This window comes from Portunus trituberculatus, chromosome 41, assembly GCF_017591435.1.
Source record: "Portunus trituberculatus isolate SZX2019 chromosome 41, ASM1759143v1, whole genome shotgun sequence".
Lineage (NCBI taxonomy): Eukaryota > Metazoa > Arthropoda > Malacostraca > Decapoda > Portunidae > Portunus > Portunus trituberculatus.
The window spans coordinates 31,802,357-31,826,132 of NC_059295.1; the positions used below are offsets into that span (position 1 = coordinate 31,802,357).

The 23,776-nt window shown below is 42.5% G+C and overlaps 1 protein-coding gene and 1 non-coding gene across 2 annotated transcripts in view; both read left to right on the forward strand.

Annotated features, from left to right (window-relative positions):
• The window catches only part of LOC123517034, a 76,310-nt gene that overhangs the window by 41,176 nt on the left and 11,358 nt on the right, over positions 1 to 23,776 (forward strand). The window contains exon 2 of the mRNA XM_045276858.1: positions 5,250 to 5,290. Coding sequence (XP_045132793.1) covers positions 5,250 to 5,290 — 41 coding nt within the window. The remainder of the gene's footprint in view (positions 1 to 5,249; positions 5,291 to 23,776) is intronic.
• Trnas-aga lies at positions 1,633 to 1,714 on the forward strand. The gene has a single exon. It is a non-coding gene; the product is annotated as a tRNA-Ser (tRNA).

Consider the following 23,776-nt stretch of genomic DNA (forward strand, 5'->3'; position numbering starts at 1 on the left):
AAAAAAAAAGTAATGAATCTCTCACAACTAGTAAAATAAAAGAGTGAGGATAAATTTCATAACAATAATGATAATGTAAAAAAAAAATACGTCTCCCTTGATCCCAAAACAACTCCTGTTTATGATAATGAATCAAGTAATTGAAGTTTTCTTTTAAATGATACACTAACTAAATATTACTTGTAGTAGTATCTGCGGCGGTGGTGGTGATATAGTAGTATCAATTATAATGCAAATAATCATAACAATAATACATGCTTCCAATAACAAGAAACAGCAACGGTAGAATTCTTTCCCAGCAGGTCACAAACGCATTTTTCGTAGGAGTTTCTGATATTACTTTTTCCCCCATTGAAGTGGAAATAGACAAATGGTGTCTTCTTGGTGGTCCAAAACTGCATACCTACTTATGCAATCTATACTGGATATCTATTTCTGCGCATCAGTTGGTTTGGTTCCCCAAGGAAACCTATCCTCATGGGTTTGCCTTTTGAGCTGTACAGTTATGCAAGATGAAAGTGAGGCGAGTTTAAAAAGTGAAGTGGACGAAGTTTACAATGAACGGTCACTTACTCGCGGTGTTTTATATAGCATAGAAAAAATGTGACCATGAATGAGCAATTTAGGATTTTGAAATGGGATTTATAAGAAACGTTTATCCTATGCGAAATATGGTGTTCCATTTCGTTAAAGAAAATGACTCTGTAGAAATTGTTTTAAGAGACATGGGCGTTCATATCTTCGTACAAGCAAATGAATAGGAAATAAATCATCCGGTTAGGTCTGAAAACATTTGAACTAAAAATTACTTGTATCCATGTCGTATTCTCACCTTTCTGTCTGGAAATTTATGAAATAATTGTGTGCCATAATGCATCATAAATCACCCTTAGTTTTAAGAGTCGTAAAAACATGTCAAACAAATCCTTCTTGTTATGTATGGTATCACGTGGACATACTTATCAATTTTGAATATAGAACAGTGAAAAAAAAACAACGAAGACGGTATCATTTCTTCAGACTCCAGGTTTGTATAATTGTCTGGATGTGAAAGGGTTTAAAGAGAGCAGGCAAGGAGGCGGTGGATCATCTGACGACTGATTATGACATTAGGCAAGAACCTTCATGTGTGTCATGTACTGAATTAAACATCAGTACGTCCGGCAGTAATGTGGGCGTGTTTTTTTAAGTCCTTTGTGGGCGGAGCTCAAGAGCGTAACTATTTATGCGATTTTGAGTCTCTAAGAAGACGCCTAAAAAAGGTTAGATAAACGAACATCCCTGTAAGAAATCTGAACAATAATCTTGTTTGCTTTTTATTTTTTGACTATCCTTCTCTTCGCCAAACATTATTATCATCATTATATATATTTTTTACTTGTATGTATGAAAGGCTCAGGACAAGAACAATAAACAAAGTAAAAAAAAAAGGCCCACAAATGGTGCTGGACCCATAAAAGACAGTCTAAAGGAATATTCATAAACTGTTAAAGTATCGTCAGTACCTGGCTGGCCTTTTGCTTTAGCAAAATACTTCTCATGATGGAACAAAACTAAGAATGCAAAGCCAAACGTAGATTCTAGTTGCGCGGGACACGAAAACCAAGAAAACCAATCAACATTGCACAACAAGCAGTGATGGCCGAGTGGTTAAGGCGTCTGACTAGAAATCAGATGGGATCTTCCCGCGTAGGTTCGAATCCTACTCACTGCGCAGGTGAACATTTTAAAATAGGTGTTCAGAATACTTAAGAATTTGGTGACATCATTGTAGAAGACTGCACTTGATTGATTAATCAAGCTGAGGAAAAAAACGTAATGAGCTTTAATACATGTAATTAATACACTATCTTTGTCAAACGTACTTAACTTCTTCAGTCAGATTAAGCAGGAGTAGTACCATTAACCTCTGCATCATCAGCATCATTCTCAGCAGAAGCATTATAAGCATCATTAACATAACCATCATTGTGTTGCTGCTTCTGTTGCATTGTTATTAGTTTACTCTCTTACTATTGCTATTACTACATATCTGTATTTCTACCTACCTTTGCTGCTATTTTTATATTCCTATTGCTTAATTCCTATTATTACGCACCTACTGTTAATTTCATATCATATTCTTATTCATCCGTGTCATTCCTTTCCCTTAAGTACATTGCTATTATAATATCTCCGTCACCGTCTTTATACTTCCCATATATTTTAGTGGGAAAATAGGAAACAGCTGTATGCCCAACTCTTAACCACTGCAGTCCATTCATCTTCACTTAATTAGTATGATGATGAAGGTGATGATAACGATGATGGCTCAGCGAGACACTCCGAGCTAAGCAATCAACGACGTGCAGCTTCGAGATTTCCCTTTTAATGGTGCAGTGAGAGAGTAGCGGCCGTCGCCACCTCGCGATGCACTCTTGATACATTGGTAGGCGTGCTTGTCATCCCTGCAGGTGAGGAGAACGCCGCTTATGCTTGATTGATCCATCCACCTCACCAGGATTGCGTTATTCCTGTTCGCAAAGGTTTTAGATAATCTATTGAAAGCGCCCGTCTGTCAGTCTGATGCTTATGACGTTCGCGAAGGTTGCCGTTCATGTTTTGTGCTAGCGATTCATGTGGGCTGAGCAAGTGGATGATAAATGCTGAGAAAGATTTGTTGACGGTAGTTATTAGGACACAGGACAGTTCGATGATGAACGTTTGAGGGAAGAGGAAAATAATGGATGATAAATGTTGGGAGGAAGGACAGGTGGTCTGTGAACGTGTAAGGCATTCATTTCATACACTAGTAATTTCCTTGAACTGAGTGTGTTGTTATTATATATGATAACTCCATTTCTTCAGTCTTTAACATACAGTGATGATGTTCATAATGCGAATATGGAGTGCATATAGAGGTCTTCTATTTTCCTCTGTGTTACGGATTTTTGCATTTATAGCATTCCACGATTTATTACCTGGCAAAACAAACAATTTTCGATCTCTAGTTGGCTACATTTGAGAGAGAATAATTCTCAACTTGCTGTCGAGGAAAGGTAGTGGAAGTGATGTCGGCGGCGATGGCGGCTGTGGCTGCCGCGGTGGCGGCGACGGCGGCGGGGCTGGTGGCGTCCATGTGCTAGATGTTGGCTGACGAGCGTTACTATGAAGAACATCGCTGTGAAGGCTCTCTGTGAAGCACCACGAGCCTACTCTTCTCTGTTCGCTGGCAGGGGATATCGCCTCGGGATAAGCAACAGGGACTATCGTTTCACACATATTCTAATTTAGTAAGTATTGATCATGTTTTTGAAAAAATCCATTCCTCCAGCATTTTTACGCTATATATTACTTGAAACCTTTACAACGGTACCAACGGCCACTGTGGTGGTGTGATGTGTTGCCTCACGATATTCTGACAGCAAAGCACGGAGCAGCTGCGTGATGAGGCAGCAGAGGAGGGGACAAAGGATAGTGTCCTTAAACCCTTTGGGTCTTTCATAGACTATTTCCGAAGATCACTTCGATAATTATATGACTTCTTACGATTTTTTTTTTTTTTTTTCATTAAGAGAGCAGAGTCCTGACTAACTTCAATGAACTGTTAATGCAATCATGAAAAGAACCTTGAAAAGTCTTAACTTTAGCAAAGCCTCTCAAAAGTAGTCGAGGTTAGGCGATGAAATTTTTGGGAATGCTGAGCAAAGACTGGCACTGTAGACTAAATCTGGCGGTGTTTTCCCGCTCTCCTCCCCTTTCCCATCTAGGCTTCTGTACACGGTCATAATGCCCCGTTTTATCATCATTAAACAATTAGTGGGCATAACGCTGACATCGGACCATTGTGCTAACGAGCGGATAATGGTTGTCGAGATAAGAAGTTAATGGTCATTAGCAGGAAGAGTTGGCGGTGGTGTGGCGCGGCGGACCTTCTGCCCCACTGACTCCCTGATGAAGGGCGCCGCCACTGTCACCGCCGCCGCTGTTATTACCGCGCCCTCCGCCCGGGACCATTACCGGGGATATGTGACTCCGGGTAGAGGCGCCACTCACATGGGAATCGCTCCTGCTCTTCGTTTATTTTGCTGCGAGTTTCAGAACGTTTAGTGTTAATGAAGGCAAATACGCGGTGGCCTCCACCACCATGCGCCAAATAAACGAAATATTTACTGAAGTTCCTTTTGTTTTCTCTCACAAATTATACAAGCGAAGGACTATTGATAAATGAAAAAGAAAGAAAAAGCCATTCCTCAATTGTTCGTTACGTGAGCGATCTTCAGTTGAACTTTGCAGAATTTACCCATCAAATAGACGAAATGCTTACTGTTGTTGAGTTGCAAATATTTTCTCTCACACGCGATGGAAGACAAAGATTTAATGTTAAAAGGAAAAAGTTGTATCGTTCCTTGCTCTTCTAACCACTTCAAGAGAACCTTTGTAATATCCATATATACACTCGAAAGGCATTACAAACTGACTACGTGGGTGTACTTTAAGCTCTTCCATGGTTATAGCTACTCTTTCTTAGCCTTTCCTTTCACTTACTCGTGTCTTCATTTTTTTTCCCTGCCTTACATCCCTTCCCTTTACTACTTTTCTCCCCTCCTTCGCTACATCCCATTCCCTCCCACCCACCTATCAATGGACATCATTCCTCCTATATCCAACCCTCTCCCTCCCAGCCCCTTGTTTCCAGCTCGATCTTCCGCTTCTTTTAACTCTCCCACGCTTCCAACTCGCTTTTCGTCCTCCCGCTCTTATAACCCTTCGCTTCTTCCCTTCTCCCTCCTGTCTCAAACCTCGTATCGTCCTGTGCGGCAAAATGTTCGTCGGCCACGAGTTGGCGAGGCCCTCAGAGTGTCATCAGGGCGGCGGTACATCAATTAGCTGCTCCACAGAGACATGACTCTCTCTCTTAATTGTAGGTCTTGAACGGAGTGGAATTATGGTGCCCGAGCAATGAATGTATACTTGATGGCAGTGGATATTCACGTGATTGCTTAACGCTGGAGTGATTGTGGTCACGGGGACATTGCGTGGATGTTTTGTTCTTTCGGAGTGTCTCGAGTGTGGAGTGCTTGATGTAATTACTTGGCGTATAATGTGAGTGAAGTTGAGTGTATATCTTGTTTGAGATATACCGCTTTCACTGCATGGTCTTCTCGTTGCATGTGTTGAGTATGGGTAAAGATAAAAAAAAGTAAAAACTACTTCTCTTGCTGCTGTCACCATTGCTATTGCTGTTACGATTGTTCTTATCTTTCCAGAGGGCGGCAGCAGTTGACAGCAAGGCTCCTAACATTGTAAGGTAAGCCAAACATTATCACACACCTTTATGGACAACCATTTGATATGAATTTGTATTATTAAATACTTTGGTCTCGTGCGCACTATTTCCAAAGGCTGGAAATGCGATGAACCGTGTTTTTCTTAGTGTGTTCTTCTACTTATGATCTAAAACCTTCCCTTTAAGTACCAATGGTCAAAAGAGCATACTTGAAAACACAAAACTTCCATTAGAGACTGTTAAGAGTTGTCAAGATGTGATGCTGAGACGTTTAAGGATACGAACAATGGTGGTTTGTTACGCGGAGGACTGTAAGAGGGACGTGGTAGTGGCCAGCAGCGGAAAGTTATCTTGGCGGAATAGGAACTAGGTTTTCTTTTTTTTCCTGTTTTTTTTTTTTTACGTAAATATAACCCTGCCTAAGGTGCATTGGAGTTGGAGCATAGTGTAATTGAAATAGAGAAGAGAAGGATGCGGTAGTTAAAGGTAACGTGAGCCTGACTTGACGGAGCAGAGACAACACTATCATTGTTCCTTGAGTAGAATGATTTGTTAAGCATGAAATGGAATCTGGCTGACGTCCACATAAAAGACAAAACCGGAGGAAACATGCTCTTCTATCAGTGCTTCCCAAAATCGAATAGAAAAAAAGGGATTCCAGTCAGTAGTAGTACATAGTACCAAAGAATAAAGAACTAAAATAAATACGGAAAGCTACAAAATGGCCGCCGTCTATGAATATAAGACTCATGCATATCACCGTCACTTTCCAAACTTGTGCATCCACCTCTTGTTATTCAGAATTGAGCAAAATACAGCTAAAATTAAAGTAGACGAGCAACGAGATAATTTCAGATTCGTCAATAAATAAATATGATATCGTAAACATGACAAAATTCTTTCATGATGTTCAGAATAATGTTGAATTGACAATATGGCACTGAAATACTTATGATTAGAATAATAAGAAAACGCGAATAGAATCAGGCAAAAATGTTAAGTGGTGAAGGATATGGAAGAGTCTATCTGAATGAAAACTTTATCGAATTTAGAATATATAGTAGTAGTAGTAGTAGTAGCAGTAATAGTAGTAGTACTAGTAGAAGTAGTTGTTGTTGTTGTTGTTGTTTTGTTGTAGTTGTAGATGTAGTAGTAGTAGTACTAGTAGTAGTAGTAGCAGCAGTAGTAGTAGTAGTAGTAGTAGTAGTAGGAGGAGGAGGAGGAGGAGGAGGAGGAGGAGGAGGAGGAGGAGGAGGAGGAGGAGGAGGAGGAGGAGGAGGAGAAGGAGGAAGAAGAACAAGAAGAACAAGAAGAACAAGAAGAACAAGAAGAAGAAGAAGAAGAAGAAGAGGAGAAGGAGGAAGAGGAAGAGGAAGAGGAGGAGGAGGAGGAGGAGGACGAGGACGAGAAGAAGAAGAAGAAGAAGAAGAAGAAGAAGAAAAAAAAGAAGAAGAAGAAGAAGAAGAAGAAGAAGAAGAAGAAAAAGAAGAAGAAGAAGAAGAAGAAGCCGAAAAAGAAAAAAAAGAAGAAAAAGAAGAAGAAGAAGAAGAAGAAGAAGAAGAAGAAGGGAGAGAAGTGGCTGGAGGAGGAAGAGGAGAAAGAGGAGGAGAAAAAGTAGAAATATACAAAAAAAATCCAAAAAGTAACAGACTCGAGGATTGTTACTTGTCTGTTTAGGTAACTAGTCTACCCAATCAGAGGGAGGGACATGATAACACAGAAGGCTCCCGCTCCTATCTTCCACACGTTCTCCAACCGAAACTGACTAGAGAGAAAGGAAAAAGGAAATGGTACTAACATGTAAAACCACAACATGGTGGAGGAGGAGGAGTAGGATGTAGGATGCAAGAAACTCTGGAACTCCGCCTTGTTCTGTATTTCCATCTCCTCCGACTTGACTTCATGTAAAGGGGAGGTCTCAAGATATTTGTCCCTGAATTTTGGATAACTCACTTGACTTTTAAGGGAACTGGCTATCAAGTGGGCCTTTTTTTCATTTTTTTTGTTGCCCTTGGCCAGTTGCCCCTCCTGCATAAAAAAAGAATAAACAACAGTAGGTCTAAATCTATTTGGTACTTTTGAAGACTACGATGTCTAGAATGCAATATAAGAAACGAACATGGACGAGGTAGTAAGCAAGGGGGAAGAAAAGGAAGAGGAAGAGGAGGCAATGGGGCGTGACAACAAGGTCTGGAGGTCATGCATGTAATAGCGTCTTTGTGGTGAAGGGAATTTGGCGATCTTCTCTGTTTTTTGTTGGTCAGTGAGTGATGGTTCCTATTTCTCACGTCTGTGTCTCCGTCTGTCCTCCCCGACCCCTTCCTCCTCCTGTCCGTAATAGGAGGCGATGATGGCACGGTTATCATCTTGTTCTTTGTCTTCTTTTGTTTTATCTTGTTTTCATTTCTTGCTTTTTTTTATGATTCATTTTTCCTTTCCCTTTTATTATATTTTCCTTGTTTTTTCTTGTTCTTGTTCTTCTTGTTCTTGTTCTTCGTCTTGTTCTCCTTCTTTTTCTTGTTGTTTTTGTTGTTTATGTATTTTTCTTTATTTGTTTATTTTTTTTCTGTTTATTTATTTATTTGTTTATATATTTATCTATTTATTCTTTCTTTTTCTTGATCGTTTTCATTTTTTTTCACTTTATTTTCTTAAGGGAAGGAGGAGACAAACTGGCAAGCTCTATCCACTTTTTAATATATCTAGCATGTCTACTCCATACATTGAAAGAAAACAAATACATATCAAAAGTATACTAATAGCTCTGTAGCCTGCATCTACACCTCTTGCGATAACTATAGTCAATGATGACGCAGTTTTATATTTTCATCTCTTGCATATGATAGAGGCACTGGAATGGAGCGGAAAAGAAAAGAAAAAGGAAAAGAAAGAAAATTGAAGGTTCCAGGCCTTACAGAATATAGTAATAGACGGAGGGAAAAAAAAAGAGGAAAAAACGAAAGGAAGAACTAGATTTGAAATGCGTCTTGAAGCAACCCTTTCCTCCCCCGTATACAAGTTTACCATTAGTGCGTTTCATTTCTTGCATATAACAGGCACTGGAATGAAACGCGAAAATAGAAAGAAAGAAAGGGAATTGAAATTAAAAGACGAAAAAAAAAGAGGAAAAAACAAAGAGACTGAACTAGATTTGAAATGTGTCTTGAAGCAACCCTGCCCGCCACGTATACAGGTTTCCGATCCGTGCGTCAGTTATTTCGAGGTTGGAAAGCATAGTCAATCACTGATGCTCTTGGCTACTTCATTGATGCACCGGATATCGACGCCAGGCAGCCGAACGTGTATCAGTCATATCTTAGTATAGCCAGTCTTGGATTCTGGTTAATAATTGGAAATGTATAGATCCTTCCTACCACCTTTGCCGTCTTCATTGCTGCGTCCCTGAGTAGTAAGGGTGCTCTCTCTCTCTCTCTCTCTCTCTCTCTCTCTCTCTCTCTCTCTCTCTCTCTCTCTCTCTCTCTCTCTCTCTCTCTCTCTCTCTCTCGTTACGGTGTGTTTTAATAATATTTAAGCTACTAGAGAGAAACCAAGAAGTGGCGGGAAAAATGATAAGGGAAAAACTGTCAATATTACTTGCCACCCGACAAAGAGAAGCGTTAAGAAACTACCTGACGACTTAATTACTTTGACTGTGTTCACTTCGCCGGAAGAAAAGAAGGAGGGGGAAAAATCGTACGGTATCCTTTTTTTTTCAAGTCAGTGGAAATTTGAGACTAATCATAATAGCAGTCGCAGGTCGCTCTTGTGTGGCAGTTGGTGTTAAGATGCAAATAAAAATAGGAAAAAGAAAGAGGCGTGTGTTTGACTAGCGCGGTGGAATATGTTAGTACCGAGATAGTCCACGGTGTTGTTGAAATGAGAGGGGAATACATGTAGTGCCGGCCGGGGTGGGGAGAAAAGAAGCCAGTAAATGAAAGGGAGTTAATGAGACGAACATTTTCTTTTCCTCTCCACGCTTTGTAATACTTACTTTGTGTGATGTTGAGGAATGAAGTTAAGTTTTGTCGCATCATAATGTTAATACTCTCTCTCTCTCTCTCTCTCTCTCTCTCTCTCTCTCTCTCTCTCTCTCTCTCTCTCTCTCTCTCTCTCTCTCTCTCTCTCTCTCTCTCTCTCTCTCTCTCTCTCTCTCTCTCTCTCTCTCTCTCTCTCTCTCTCTCTCTCACAAGTAATATAAGACTGATAGTTGGTCGTGCCGGAGAATCTCGGCGAGTTTTGACGTTAATGCTGGCGGCGTCTGTTGAAGGCCGGAGTCATTAGCAAGATTGCATAAAACATCTCACGAAGTGCGAAGGTGATAGAATGCGATTGAAGAGAACTGAGCCGAAAACTATTTCCAATCTATCTAACAAAAAAAAAAAAAAAAGAAGAATCAAGTCTGGGATAAATATATGAGGTGCTTTGCTGAACTCGGAGTGATGATTGAGTGTGTCTGAGCCGGGTGATGCTCTGACTTTTCTTAGAATCCATATATTGTCAGAAAATCAAACGCATATTTTTGTTCATTTGACCAGTGTTTAAAGCAGTAACCTCTTCCTCTCCACGTGGAAATACAACAGGTATATATCAGCGCCTACATAATTCACCATCGTTACAACCATCAGCATTAAAAACAAATTCCTCTTTCTCTCCCTTCCTCTTTTGTCCTTGTCTTCTCTCGTGCTCTCCTCACCGTATTTTCTTCTCTTCCATCATCTCCTGCCCTTGCTTTTCCTTCTTATTCTTACCTATTGCACTGGTTTTCTTCTTTCTTTCTCTTCTCCTGCATTTGTCTTTACTAGCTCTCATCTCCTTAATTCTCCATTTTTTTTCTCGTCTTTCTATCTTGTATACTCGTCTCTCTCTCTCTCTCTCTCTCTCTCTCTCTCTCTCTCTCTCTCTCTCTCTCTCTCTCTCTCTCTCTCTCTCTCTCTCTCTCTCTCTCTCTCTCTCTCTCTCTCTCTCTCTCTCTCTCTCTCTCTCTCTCTCTTTTTTTTTTTTTTTTTTTTTTTTTTTCTCTCTCTATTTAAACAAAACTTAATACAAAGGAACATGTACCCAAAGGCGCACTGTCGTGTGCTACCTATTCTAAGGGTACTACAATCTATTTCTCTACAATATTTACAAGACTTAAAAATAGATAATATACAAGATGGTCAGCATGTAAATGGAGCACTATTCGTTTCACTTCACTAGCACTATTCACGCACTGCACTACACTGAGTGTCACGTCACAAAGAGTGTCAGAGGAGTTGGCAGTGTCTGTCTCCACTTATGTGCCATCAGTTTGACACTGTGTGTGTTCATCTCCTGGACGTGAGGCACCGCGGCCGTGAACAAGTTCCACATCCTGGAGACGCGTCCTGCGAAGGTGCGTTGATGCTGACACCCGTGGGATCGCGGCACCTCTACGGCGTCACCACCATTGAGCACCGTTCTCGTGCTCCGTGCGGTGACTCTTAGAGGATGACGCAGCCCTGCCAGATGTGGCACTCTTTGCACCTGTGCCTTATGGAACACTACGATCGCCGCCACGTCTCTGCGGTGTTCCAGTGAATCAAGGGGACGCTCAGGCTCTGGGTGAGGTGGTAGTGCAGCATCTACTAGCCGTATGGCGCGGCGTTGGATGCTGTCCAGTCTCCTTCTGTGTGTGGCGGCACAGGACATCCAGGAGAGCTGCGTATTCAAGGTGGGGCCGCACCTGTGCCTTGTACAGCAGCAGTCTCCCCTTCCTGTCGAGGAAACTGGCGATCCTTCTGAGAGCGGAGATCCTGTGAGAGGCTTTCTTGGCAATGGTTTTGACATGCCTGTCAAACCTCAGCCCTCGATCCACCTCCACTCCAAGTATCTTGACGTCATCTTGGAGTGGGAGGCAGCACGCCAAAGACAACTTTCCTGCCATTGCTGCCATGGCGGCTGGGGACCGAGAGACAACCATTGCTTGTGTCTTCTCCGGCGCGAATGTCACTTGCCAGCGAGCACCCCACTCCTTTATCACTCGTAGCTGCTGATTGATGGCCTCAGCAGCCCGCCCACTGTCCTGGCGTGGATAGGTATAGGAGAGGGTGCAGTCATCAGCATAGGCCATGACTCCTGGCAGTAGCTGGAGAAGATCATCCACGTAGATATTCCACAGGAGTGGGCCAAGAATTGAACCCTGTGGCACTGATGCCTCCACAGGCAGGGACTCAGATGTTTGCCCGTTGACAACCACCTTGAGGCTTCTGTCCTGCAGGTAATTTCCCAGAGTCGTAGCAAGCCACCCTGGATGCCTTTAGCACGAAGCTTTTCTAGTAATCCGTTGTGCCATACTTTATCAAAAGCTCCTGCTATGTCCAAAGCAACCACTATAGTGTCCTTGCCGTCGTCGAGGGCGTCCTGCCAATGCCTGGTGAGAAGCATCATTAGGTCGGAGGTTGACCTTCCAGGTCTGAACCCAAACTGTTGGTCTGAGAGGAGGGCATTGTCCTTGAGATGGCTACACACCACCTCTGCCACGACCCTCTCAAACACTTTACCCACCACTGACAACAGGGATATGGGTCTGTAGTTTTTTGGGTCCGTCCTGGAGCTTTTTGTGTGCAGGAACTACTCGAGCCTCCTTCCACACTGAAGGCCAGACGTTTTCCCGTACACAAGTTGTGAACTTGGGTGAGAGGGGCAGCCAGTTCCTGGGAGCATCGCTTCAGCAGGTGCGGGCTGATGTCATCAGGGCCGGTGGCTTTCTGTGTGTCCAGCCCCGCAATAATCGCTTCACCTGCTGATGCGTCACCTCCACCATGGTGACAGTCTTCTCACATTGCTGGACCAGCTGAGGCGGTGGCTGCTGTGGATTCCCGACCTTCATTTTCCAGCAAACAAGGAAGCCAGCAACTGTGCCCTCTCCTTACTGCTGGTGGCGACAGTACCGTCCTGCTTGCTGAGGGAGGGATGGATTCTTGGTGGCCAGTTCCTTGTTTGTCCTTAACAAGAGACCACCAAGTTTTGTTTCCTACGCCAGTGCCACACAGTTTCCGGCGCAGGCTTTCCTCCCACTTTTTTAAGGCCCACTTGCTGGTTACCACCATCCTCCTGCATGCAGCCCTGTGCAGGTCCTTGTTGCGCCGAGTCGGGTTCCTCTTGTAGCGGAGCCAGGCAGCATACTTTGCCTCGGCAGCAACACGGCAACGGTAGCCAAACCATGGCTGATCCGTCGATCTGGTGGTGTATTCCCTGTGTGGGACGTGGCGTCTCTGGAGGGCGAGAAGGTGAGAGGTGAGTGCAAGTGCTTCACTCTCTGCTCCTCCCTGTAGCAGAGTGGCCCATGGGGTGTGGGTCAGGTCGCGGCGCAGGGAAGCCCAGTCTGCTTTGTTCCACAGCCAGATGGTGCGGGTGGTGGCCTCGTCCTGAGCCACGCCCACTTCCAGCTGTGTCAGTACAGCGTGATGGTCAGAGCTGCCCACGAGCCCCAGCTGATGACACTGAAGCTTGTCTTCCTGGTAGTCTGAGATGACAGGGTCTAATGTCCCTCCTCGTTCATGTGTGGGAAGGTGACATGATCTGTCAGACCCTGCACCTCAGGAGATTCTCGTAGGCGTCTCTTTCCAGGTGGTGATTGAGATCCCCCACAATCAGCACGTGGCTGCAGCTGTGTGCCATCATCAGGTTGTCTAAGGTCTCAGTCAGGTACAGGAGTGAGTCAGGCCCTTGTCGCGGGGGGCGATACAGGGCACACAGCAGGAGGGCTGAGCGGTCTGCCAGCATTACTCGGAAGTACATCATCTCCATCATTGGAGGCGTGTCTATGTCGAGTAGCTGGGCCTGCATTCCTTCCTTGAAGCAGACAGCCACTCCACCTCCTGTTCGCTCCTGTCGGTCCCTCCTCACCCAGTGGGTGAAGCCCTGCATCCTGCATCTCTCTCTCTCTCTCTCTCTCTCTCTCTCTCTCTCTCTCTCTCTCTCTCTCTCTCTCTCTCTCTCTCTCTCTCTCTCTCTCTCTCTCTCTCTCTCTCTCTCTCTCTCTCTCTCTCTCTCTCTCTCTCTCTCTCTCTCTCTCTCTCTCTCTCTCTCTCTCTCTCTCTCTCTCTCTCTCTCTCTCTCTCTCTCTCTCTCTCTCTCTCTCTCTCTCTCTCTCTCTCTCTCTCTCTCTCTCTCTCTCTCTCTCTCTCTCTCTCTCTCTCTCTCTCTCTCTCTCTCTCTCTCTCTCTCTCTCTCTCTCTCTCTCTCTCTCTCTCTCTCTCTCTCTCTCTCTCTCTCTCTCTCTCTCTCTCTCTCTCTCTCTCTCTCTCTCTCTCTCTCTCTCTCTCTCGTCCTGATCCCTGGGAAAAACAGGGACATAATTCCGGTCTGAGAGAGCCTCCGCCGCCATCACCTCATCACCACCTCGTTACGTCACGCTCCTCCAGTACCCGCCCGTCGCCGCCACTCCTCGTCTGCCTCGTCCTCGTCATCCTCGTCTTCCTCGTCCTCGTCCTTGTTGCTTATCGCGGTGAAGTTTCTTGTATGATTTCCCTTTACACATCCTTTTCTTTATTTTTTTTTCTTTTCGTGTGTTGTGAAATATGTGCATTTATTTTTTCACAATTAGTGTTTTTTTTAAGTGAATCGTTCGTGGTCTTTTTAAATTCGTACTCCTGTTTTTTTTTTAATACAGTGGAATGTAGTTGTTTTTTGTCTTTTTTTTTTATTGTCATTCCTACTGCCTTACTTTCCGCTCTCCGTCCCTTTCTCCGTGTCATCTATTATCTTGCCACTTCATGATTATTCTCCTTCCAAGTTCCTTTTCCATGTTCCCCCAATCTCCATTTCCATTCCATGTGACGTCCTTTCCTCGCATCAAGCAAATGTCGTATGTTACCTTCCTTTCCTCCTTCTCTCCTTCTCTCCCTCCTTGGCGGGGGTCCCGGCACAAACAACATGTCAGCCGTACAGTGGGGAGATAATGGGGAGGGAAGGAAGGAGGAGGGACTGTTGGCTGCTGATGACGATGGTGGGGGAGAAGGAGATACAGGGATTGGAAAAGGAAGGGAAGGATTGCTTTGCTTTCGAGATAGATTGTGTTATTGTTAAATGCGAGAGTGGTAATATGTTTTATTCATCCGTAACACATTTGCTAATTACTTTTTTTAACTGAAGTCATTCCTTGTTATAGAAAATTATGAACATCAGTTAAAAAAAAGTGAGCTTCATTATTTTCTGTCTTCCTTTTAATCCTGCTTTAGCGCGGCTCCCGTCCAGCTGCCTTCATCATCGTCGTCGTAGTGGCTCGGCGGGACCTGCAGATGCCCCACGTACTCCTTTCTGTTTCTAAAGCCTTTAAGAGTCAGTATATGGACTAAGTTTCAAGTAATGAAATAAGATTCTCCACGGCGAAGATACTTCTCAATCACCGCTTCCCGAAAGTTACGTGGCACTTATCGTCCGATGGTTTTCGTAGTTAGACATTGCTCTGACGAACTGTTTGGGTGACGCCAGATATCGTCGTTGATTCGGACTGTGGTATTCAGCAGGTTTCCTATTGAAGTTTTGTACTGCGACTATCGTGACTGGTTGTTGATTTGTATTATCCAAAACGTTTTCATTTTATTTATTTATTTATTTATTTTATTTATATATTTATTTTATTTATTTTTATTTATTTATTTATTTATTTTATTTTATTTTATTTATTTTTTTTTTTTTGCCGGGTGGTGGGAAAAGGAGATATGGGGCCAGATAAACTATAGAGTAAGAAATCCATTTTTACATACTGATGTACAAAATAGACAACATATTCTTTTTATAGTAAACGTTATATTGCTTTGAGTCGGCCGCTACCGCCTCACTCAGCATCCATTTAATTAAACTGAGCTTTGTATATTCTATATATAATTTTCCTCTTCTGCATCCAAGACCTTCCTTCCTGATTTAGAGCATACATTGCAATGAGGATTTTTTTCTACCTTTTGACTTTTACACAGGAAAGACTTGTGATAGTTCAAATACTTCCTGAAATTCTCATCAGCAATAATTATGATGATAAAATCAGTAATAATTGTAGCAGTAATAATAATTTTGATAGCTACCTATTCCCTAATGGTAATTATAATAATTATAATGATAATGATAAGCATATTGATAAAAGTAACAACAACTATATTGAATACGAAAAAAATGTTTCTCATTACTGTGATTTATTAGCATTGTTTAAGAAATTACGCACTACTGAAAGTTCGTAGTCCTAACACAAGCCATTCATAGGTCCGCTTCTTGAGGCTTCCGACTCGAGTCGCTGATATGCACCTTAACCTTCACTCGCCGGGTGAAGGGAGTAATGCTCTCTTATCAAGCTCCTTCTTAAAGTTCCACTTGTTAGATACCTTTTTCATCAGCTTTCACTCAAGCCTATTCATTGTATCACATTTGCATAACAGATGTGGTAGTATAGACTATCTAAGATTACGTTTGACGAAATACCATATAGATGAAAATATTCATGTCAAGAGTGAGGTGGAAGGGAATTGAATGTTTATTTGAAGTACATATTTTTGTTCCTTTTCAGCCTGCCCTATACATAAATAAAAACTCAGGTACATATATCGAACACTGTACATAATAATATAAATTGAAATTATTGTGATGACAAGAGAAGGAAATGAGTGTACTATTAAATAATCATTATTCATATCACTGATTTAGACAAAGCTTAAATTTTTGTAATCAGAGATAGCCAATAATGTACTTTTGACCCTTACCCAACCTTGAAAATTATAATGATTTATGTGGTAAAGACAACAAGAATAAGTTTTGTTTGTTAGTTATTACAAACATAATGTCAGATGTAAGGCCTACCTTAACCTAACATTCGGAATAAAAAACATCCATGAATAAGACAATTTTGAAGACTCGGTAGCGTGAGGACATGAATAAGTTTAATTGATAATTACATAAATATTCTTAGACCCAACGCTTCCTCAGATTACCATGTAGGATTAAAAAAAATAAAATAAAACATAAGAGCATTAGAATAGAGAAAATAAGGAAATTGCAGAAGGAGGCAGGTAAAGCTCCTCAGTACTGAAGATTTACCATCCGTCATCCTCGTCCATGAATTTATATGACCTGTTGAAAATACCTAAATGTTGTTTGAGGATGCATTACGTTTTTTTCTTTTCATCCACAACCCTATTTGTAAACCATTATTCCCACTCCTCTTTTGAAATCTGGATTCATCCAGAATATAACCATTTGAACGAATTCCAACTTATTCTCTAACGAAGAGAATCTGATTAGTGTTTCCTATATTGAATCCTGTAAGGTATTTAAACATCCGTCATCTCACCGCTCTCCTTACGTCTTTCTAATGACAGTAACATAAAGAAGATAGGAAGAAAGAGCTTTTGTGGTTTGAGATACATAAGTCATGATGCAGTGAATATAAGGTTTGAGAGGAATGTTACAGTGTTATACAAGGTGTATTTACAAAGCTGTACCTAAAGAGGAAGCCATAAAGACACCTTTATTATTATTTCAATTTAAGCGATTCCCAGACTACTTATTGTTATTCACTCTCTGACAGCTTTCTTCCTTGGACATTAAAATTTTTACCTAATGAAGTCGACTGTTGTATGCTTCTATTCGTTCATTTGTGGCTGTGTGGTTAGCGACCTTACGTAATAGTGTGCAGTCCTTGGTTCGAATCCTTGCTGTGGGAGGAGATGGTGGACAGCCAACCTAAAAATCCATTGATGGATGTGGAGTTATTGATAAGTAGGTTTGGTAAACACACACACACACACACACACACACACACACACACACACACACACACACACACACACACACACACACACACACACACACACACACACACACACACACACACACACACACACACACACACACACACACACACACTCTCTCTCTCTCTCTCTCTCTCTCTCTCTCTCTCTCTCTCTCTCTCTCTCTCTCTCTCTCTCTCTCTCTCTCTCTCTCTCTCTCTCTCTCTCTCTCTCTCTCTCTCTCTCTCTCTCTCTCTCTCTCTCTCTCTCTCTCTCTCTCTCTCCTTCTCACTCATAATTTTAGGAATGATGGGAAAATTGCGCAGCCTGCAAAGATAAATGATGAAATCCAGAAATAAAATGAAGCATATAATGAAGACACAACACAGATAACAATGATAAGTGTGGTGGTATGGAGACTTGAACACGCGCATAGTATGTCTGCCTCGGGTGAGAACTAAAGAGAAGTAAGAAAAACAGAAGCCTCGCAGTGTCAAGACTTCATGGTTATAATTTAGTTATTGGGTAAGTGGGATGGAAGCATGAGTAAGAATGTAAAAGGAATGAGACGAAAATACATAGTATAGCTGAGGCAAGTGACTGCGAAAGATAAGGGAAATCAAAGAAGTAAACTGAGACAACATCACGTCGCTCTCCTCCGCTTGGTACACTTTTCTGAATTACCGTTTGTCCTGTAAAGTCTACGGTGATCGCCAGCCGCGTTTCACAACTGAAGGTTGCGGTGTTTATCCTCGACAGATGCGCTGTGACTGCGTCTTGGCTAACTACTGTGGTATTTACTTGACATGCTTCTCCTGCTTTATACTGGTCTGACAGATGCAATCAGATGTGCACAAGAATGGGAGCTAAAAATGGTTATTAGATATTAATGAAGAGAATAATCTTGTAAAATGTCAATGTTTGATTTAGATATAAAACTTGCCTTCATTCAAACGCACGATCACACACACACACACACACACACACACACACACACACACACACACACACACACACACACACACACACACACACACACACACACACACACACACACACACACACACACACACACACACACACCATTTAACCTATAAAATTTATTTCATATGACCAATCATATTTATTAGTTTATTCTGTTCACTGCGGTTTTTTCTCGTCTGTGTGTGTGTGTGTGTGTGTGTGTGTGTGTGTGTGTGTGTGTGTGTGTGTAATTCACCTCGGTCGTCTGCTGATCACCCAGCCAGTCTTCCCCATTACGGAGCGAGCTCAGAGCTCATAGACCGATCTTCGAGTAGGACTGAGACCACAACATATATATATATATATATATATATATATATATATATATATATATATATATATATATATATATATATTTTTGAGGATACACCATAATTATGTATTTATTATTCATTGATTAATATACTTAACTTCATTTACTATTTTTTATTTGTCAATTTATCTATATATCTATTTTGTTGTGGACGTAGTTGCTAGTCTGCTGGCATTCCTTTCCAGCAGTGTTTTTGATTTTTTTTTCTCTCATGCAATATCTGATATTTTTTTGCATTTCTTTTCCTTGTTTTTTTTTCCTTCTCCTCCTCTCCCGACCTCTGCGTCTCACATATCATCCATCATTTATATACACTAATATTTCCCATTCTTTTGTACACTAGTATTGCTATCCATTCCTTTTATTCTTCTCTTTTTACCTCCTAAGTCATTCTCTCCAACACCTCAGCTCTCCGTTCGTCTTTCCTTGCTACACTTCCTTTCATGCATATTCTTCCTTACTCCTCCCCTGTCATTGCCCCAGAGCTCGCCAGTCTCCGCCCTACTCCTCACATTCCTTTCTCTCTCCGCTGTGCTTCGCGGCGTGGCGGGTCGTGCGCTGGCTGGCTGCCTCTGATGCCTGGCTTGGTAATGGCGATCTGACAAGGAACTCAGTCAGGCTCGTTTGAGAGCGGGCCCCCCATGGCGACATTAATACACGGCGCGGTAAAACCTCCCACACTCTTCCCTCTCCCTCCCATCTCCGCACTGCCTCTGTCCCTCCATAACTCTCTCCCTGCACCCCTCAGCCCTTCCGTCCCCTTCCCTTCGCTTCTTTTCCCTTCACATCCTCTCCTCCTTTACTACCCTGTCTCTCCCTCACGTTTGTGACTGCCTGCCTGCCTGCCTGCCTGCCTGGTTTGATTTTCCTCCTCCTCCTCCTCCTCCTCCGCCTCTTTTTTTCTCTTCCTCTTCCTCTTTCCATGATCTGAAATCTGTTGTTTGTGATCTCTCGTAACTGTTCTCCTCACAAGCATGTTTTAATCTTCTCTTATTTCTGTATTGAAGCTGCTTTAAGTCTCTCTCTCTCTCTCTCTCTCTCTCTCTCTCTCTCTCTCTCTCTCTCTCTCTCTCTCTCTCTCTCTCTCTCTCTCTCTCTCTCTCTCTCTCTCTCTCTCTCTCTCTCTCTCTCTCTCTCTCTCATTCATCACTTTCTTCACTACCGCCCTTCATTTTGTGTCGCCAGATCATCTTCACATGATCCTCAGGTACAGAAACTTTAATTTAGCCTTCTTTGTACCGAGGCGAACAGCAGCTCTTCCTTAGCTCACTGCCCACTCACCCCATCCCCTCTCATTCTTACTTTTAATCTATTAATGTCTACATAAATTGATGTCGCCATAACTTCACCACACTAATTCCTTTACCTTCTCTCTGCTCTCCTTTCTTCTCATCCACCTCTCTCTCCACCTCACTCCAGCTCGCTTTCTATCACCGCAACATAACACTCCATCCACAGTTATTGGTTGAGTCCTCCTCGGCAATATAACGTCATCTGAAAAAGTTTACTCTGGCCTCACGCGGTGCGACACTTCCGCCAATGAAAACCCGGATGCTGTCAGAGCCGCTTTGTGAGTGGGTAGCGAGTGTGCGCATTAGAGAGGGGGAGGAGGGTCGAGGGAACGCCGGCTTGAATGTTTTTGCCCATAATCAAATCGCGTTGTTGGTTAGGAAACAAATTGTCCCGGAAACCAAGTGAATGTCGGTGAATGAGCTGACATCAAGGGCTCCCGCTGACAGGAGGACGCTTGCTGACGTCCCGGGGCTGACAGTCAGAAGAGTAACGGACCTGAAATGATTGTGGTGGGGCGTAGAGGAAGAAAGGGAGAAGGGCGAGCTGTGCCGTGGAAAGGAGGGAGGAAGAAGGGACGGCGGATGGGAGAAAGAGGCCGGCGGGAAGAAAGCAAAAACAGGACTGACTGCTGCTGACCAGGCACTCCAGACTCATGGCCCGTGATGCACTGTAGTTTCACCTCGGTCGCCTGCTGGTCACCCAGCCAGTTTTCCCCATTACGGAGCGAGCTCAGAGCTCATAGACCGATCTTCGGGTAGGACTGAGACCACAACACACTCCACACACCGGAAAAGCGAGGCCACAACCCCTCGAGTTACATCTCCTACCTATTTACTGCTAGGTGAACAGGGGCCATACATTAAGAGGCTTGCCCATTTGCCTCGCCGCCCCGGGACTCGAACCCGGCCCTCTCGATTGTGAGTCGAGCGTGCTAACCACTACACTACGCGGTGTGTGTGTGTGTGTGTGTGTGTGTGTGTGTGTGTGTGTGTGTGTGTGTGTGTGTGTGTGTGTGTCTATTTTCACTGTTTGATCTGCTGCAGTCTCTGACGAGACAGCCAGACGTTACCCTACGGAACGAGCTCAGAGCTCATTATTTCCGATCTTCGGATATGCCTGAGATCAGGCATACAACACACACCGGGACAACAAGGTCACAACTCCTCGATTTACATCCCGTACCTACTCACTGCTAGGTGAACAGGGGCTACACGTGAAAGGAGACACACCCAAATATCTCCACCTGGCCTGGGAATCGAACCCCGGTCCTCTGGCTTGTGAAGCCAGCGCTCTAACCACTGAGCTACCGTGTGTGTGTGTGTGTGTGTGTGTGTGTGTGTGTGTGTGTGTGTGTAAACGAGAAGAGAAATAAGTAAATAAATATATTATTCACAACGGTTTTCAGTTCCCTACAATAAATTGAAAATATCTGTAACAAAATAAAATCGAGAGGCAAAGCGAATATCTGTGCACACACACACACACACACACACACACACACACACACACACACACACACACACACACACGTAGCGTAGTGTTTAACACGGGTTCGAGTCGAAGCAAATGGGCAAGCCTCTTAATGTGTGGCCCCTGTTCACCTAGCAGTAAATAGGTACGGGATGTAACTCGAGGGGTTGTGGCCTCGCTTTCCCGGTGTGTGGAGTGCGTTGTGGTCTCAGTCCTACCCGAAGATCGGTCTATGAGCTCTGAGCTTGCTCCGTAATGGGGAAGACTGGCTGGGTGACCAGAAGGCGACCGAGGTGAATTACACACACACACACACACACACACACACACACACACACACACACACACACACACACACACACACACACACACACACACCTGAGACACAAGGAACAGTTAACACGCACCGTCATATTATTACTCAGAGCTTGTTGGTCTTGGAATCGGAGAAATTACACCCTGTTATTAATGTCTTGCAGGTAATTGGTGTGTGATTAATGCCGCACTGCTGGCAACACCACACCTGGCGATATTACCTGACTAAAGGTAGAATTATTATCATTAATGCTCCGGTTCTGGCGGGGGAATTGCGCCAGGTCGTGTTCTGTGCCGAGACAATGCGAATCAAGTAAACACCGCTGCTTCTCAGAGGTGGTGGATGATTCCTCTTTTGATTTCATGGTGTGAGTCAGTGGACTGTATTCCTGAGCATTTTTTTATTCCTTACACGTAATACGCCGTAGTAGTAGTTACAGGAATTTCAAGGGTATTTCTTGTTATTATAGTTATAGTTCTAAATTGTTGTCACAATGGCATGAGTCAATAGACTTTAATCTTAAACATTACGTTGAGTAATCTCTTACATTTAAAGAACCGTAGTGGAAGGTGCAGGAATTGTTTAAAGATGTTCTCGGGATTCCAGCGATAGTTTAAGAATTGTTTTAATCCATCAGTATGAAAAAAATTCTTAGAAATAAAACTGATATCCTCGGTGATCCACAAAATACTGATGAAGAACAAAGACATATTGTACCAACGTCTTTGAATTTCTAGCGCTACAGGATATTTTGAAAGTATAGCGCTAAGACTCTCGCGTGAAAATGCTCATGGACTGACGCTCTATAATATATTTATGCTGAAGGATGCACTGAATATATATATATATATATATATATATATATATATATATATATATATATATATATATATATATATATATATATATATATATATATATATATATATATATATATATATATATATATATATATATATATATATATATATATATATATATATATTTTTTTTTTTTTATATATATATATATATATACACACACACACACACACACACACACACACACACACACACACACACACACACACACACAATTGGTGTACATATTTCTTGTTTGGTCTTGTATACTTTACTTCTCATTGTTATTTGTATTTAGTATTTACTTTCTGTTGTTAAACTGATAGATAATATAAGGTGATTTCTATATATGATTGGTCATTCTCGGCCTAAGTACCCAGCCAGAAGGCTACATCAGAGCTTAAATGTAACAAACCTGCCTTCCAGATTTCATATGTATGACCTATACTATTGTATTATTCAATGGCCTATATAATATACCAAGTATCTTTTTTATCTTTCGGTAACACCAGTCTCAATACAATCCATGAAAAACAAACAAGTAAACAGACAGGCAATGTCTCTTCTTACCTTGCTGCACCTCACGCCGAGACAAGGTGGGGGTGGTGGTGGTGGTGGTGGTGATGGTGGTGGTGCCAGACAGCGACGGTAATCAAGTTTCACCTAATTAAAGTTTTACGTAATTAACACACTTACTGCATTCACGCCACCATTGAAACCCGGACTCCTAGTGTTTGTGTGTGTGTGTGTGTGTGTGTGTGTGTGTGTGTGTGTGTGTGTGTGTGTGTGTGTGTGTGTGGTCACGCCACACGCTGGCACATTAATTACTGTGAGGGCCTCCCAGCGCCTCTGGTACTAATGTTGTTACCACTTCTTCACCTCCTCTTCCTTCTCCTTATCCTTCTCTTTCTCCTCCTCTTACTTATTGTCTTGCTTTTCGTTGGTGTCCTTAATCACCGCCTCTTCTTCGTCGTGCAAGTATTCCTCCTCCTCCTCCTCCTCCTCTTTTTGTTGTTATTGTTGTTGTTGTTGTTGTTGTTGTTGTTGTTGTTGTTGTTGTTGTTGTTCTTTTTCTTCTTCTTCTTCTTCTTCTTCTTCTTCTTCTTCTTCTTCTTCTTCTTCTTCTTCTTCTTCTTCTTCTTCTTCTTCTTCTTCTTCTTCTTCTTCTTCTTCTTCCTCCTCCTCCTCCTCCTCCTCCTCCTCCTCCTCCTCCTCCTCCTCCTCCTCCTCCTCCTCCTCCTCCTCCTCCCCCTGCAAGCAGCCATCTATTCCCAGACGTGCAGTTTAATTTTTTCTCATTTGTATTTTCAATCTGGCCTGGATATTGAGGATTTAGTGTAATGTATTATTCATTGCCCTTATTTGTTAATTAACATCAGGAAAATTACTCATCAATTAGTTTTAGTTAGTGAAACTTATTAAACAATTTTATTATATATTTTGTTTTCCAATGCAGTGCTTGATGAAATAAAAACATGCCAATATTTTACCATCAATATGAACTTTATATTTAAT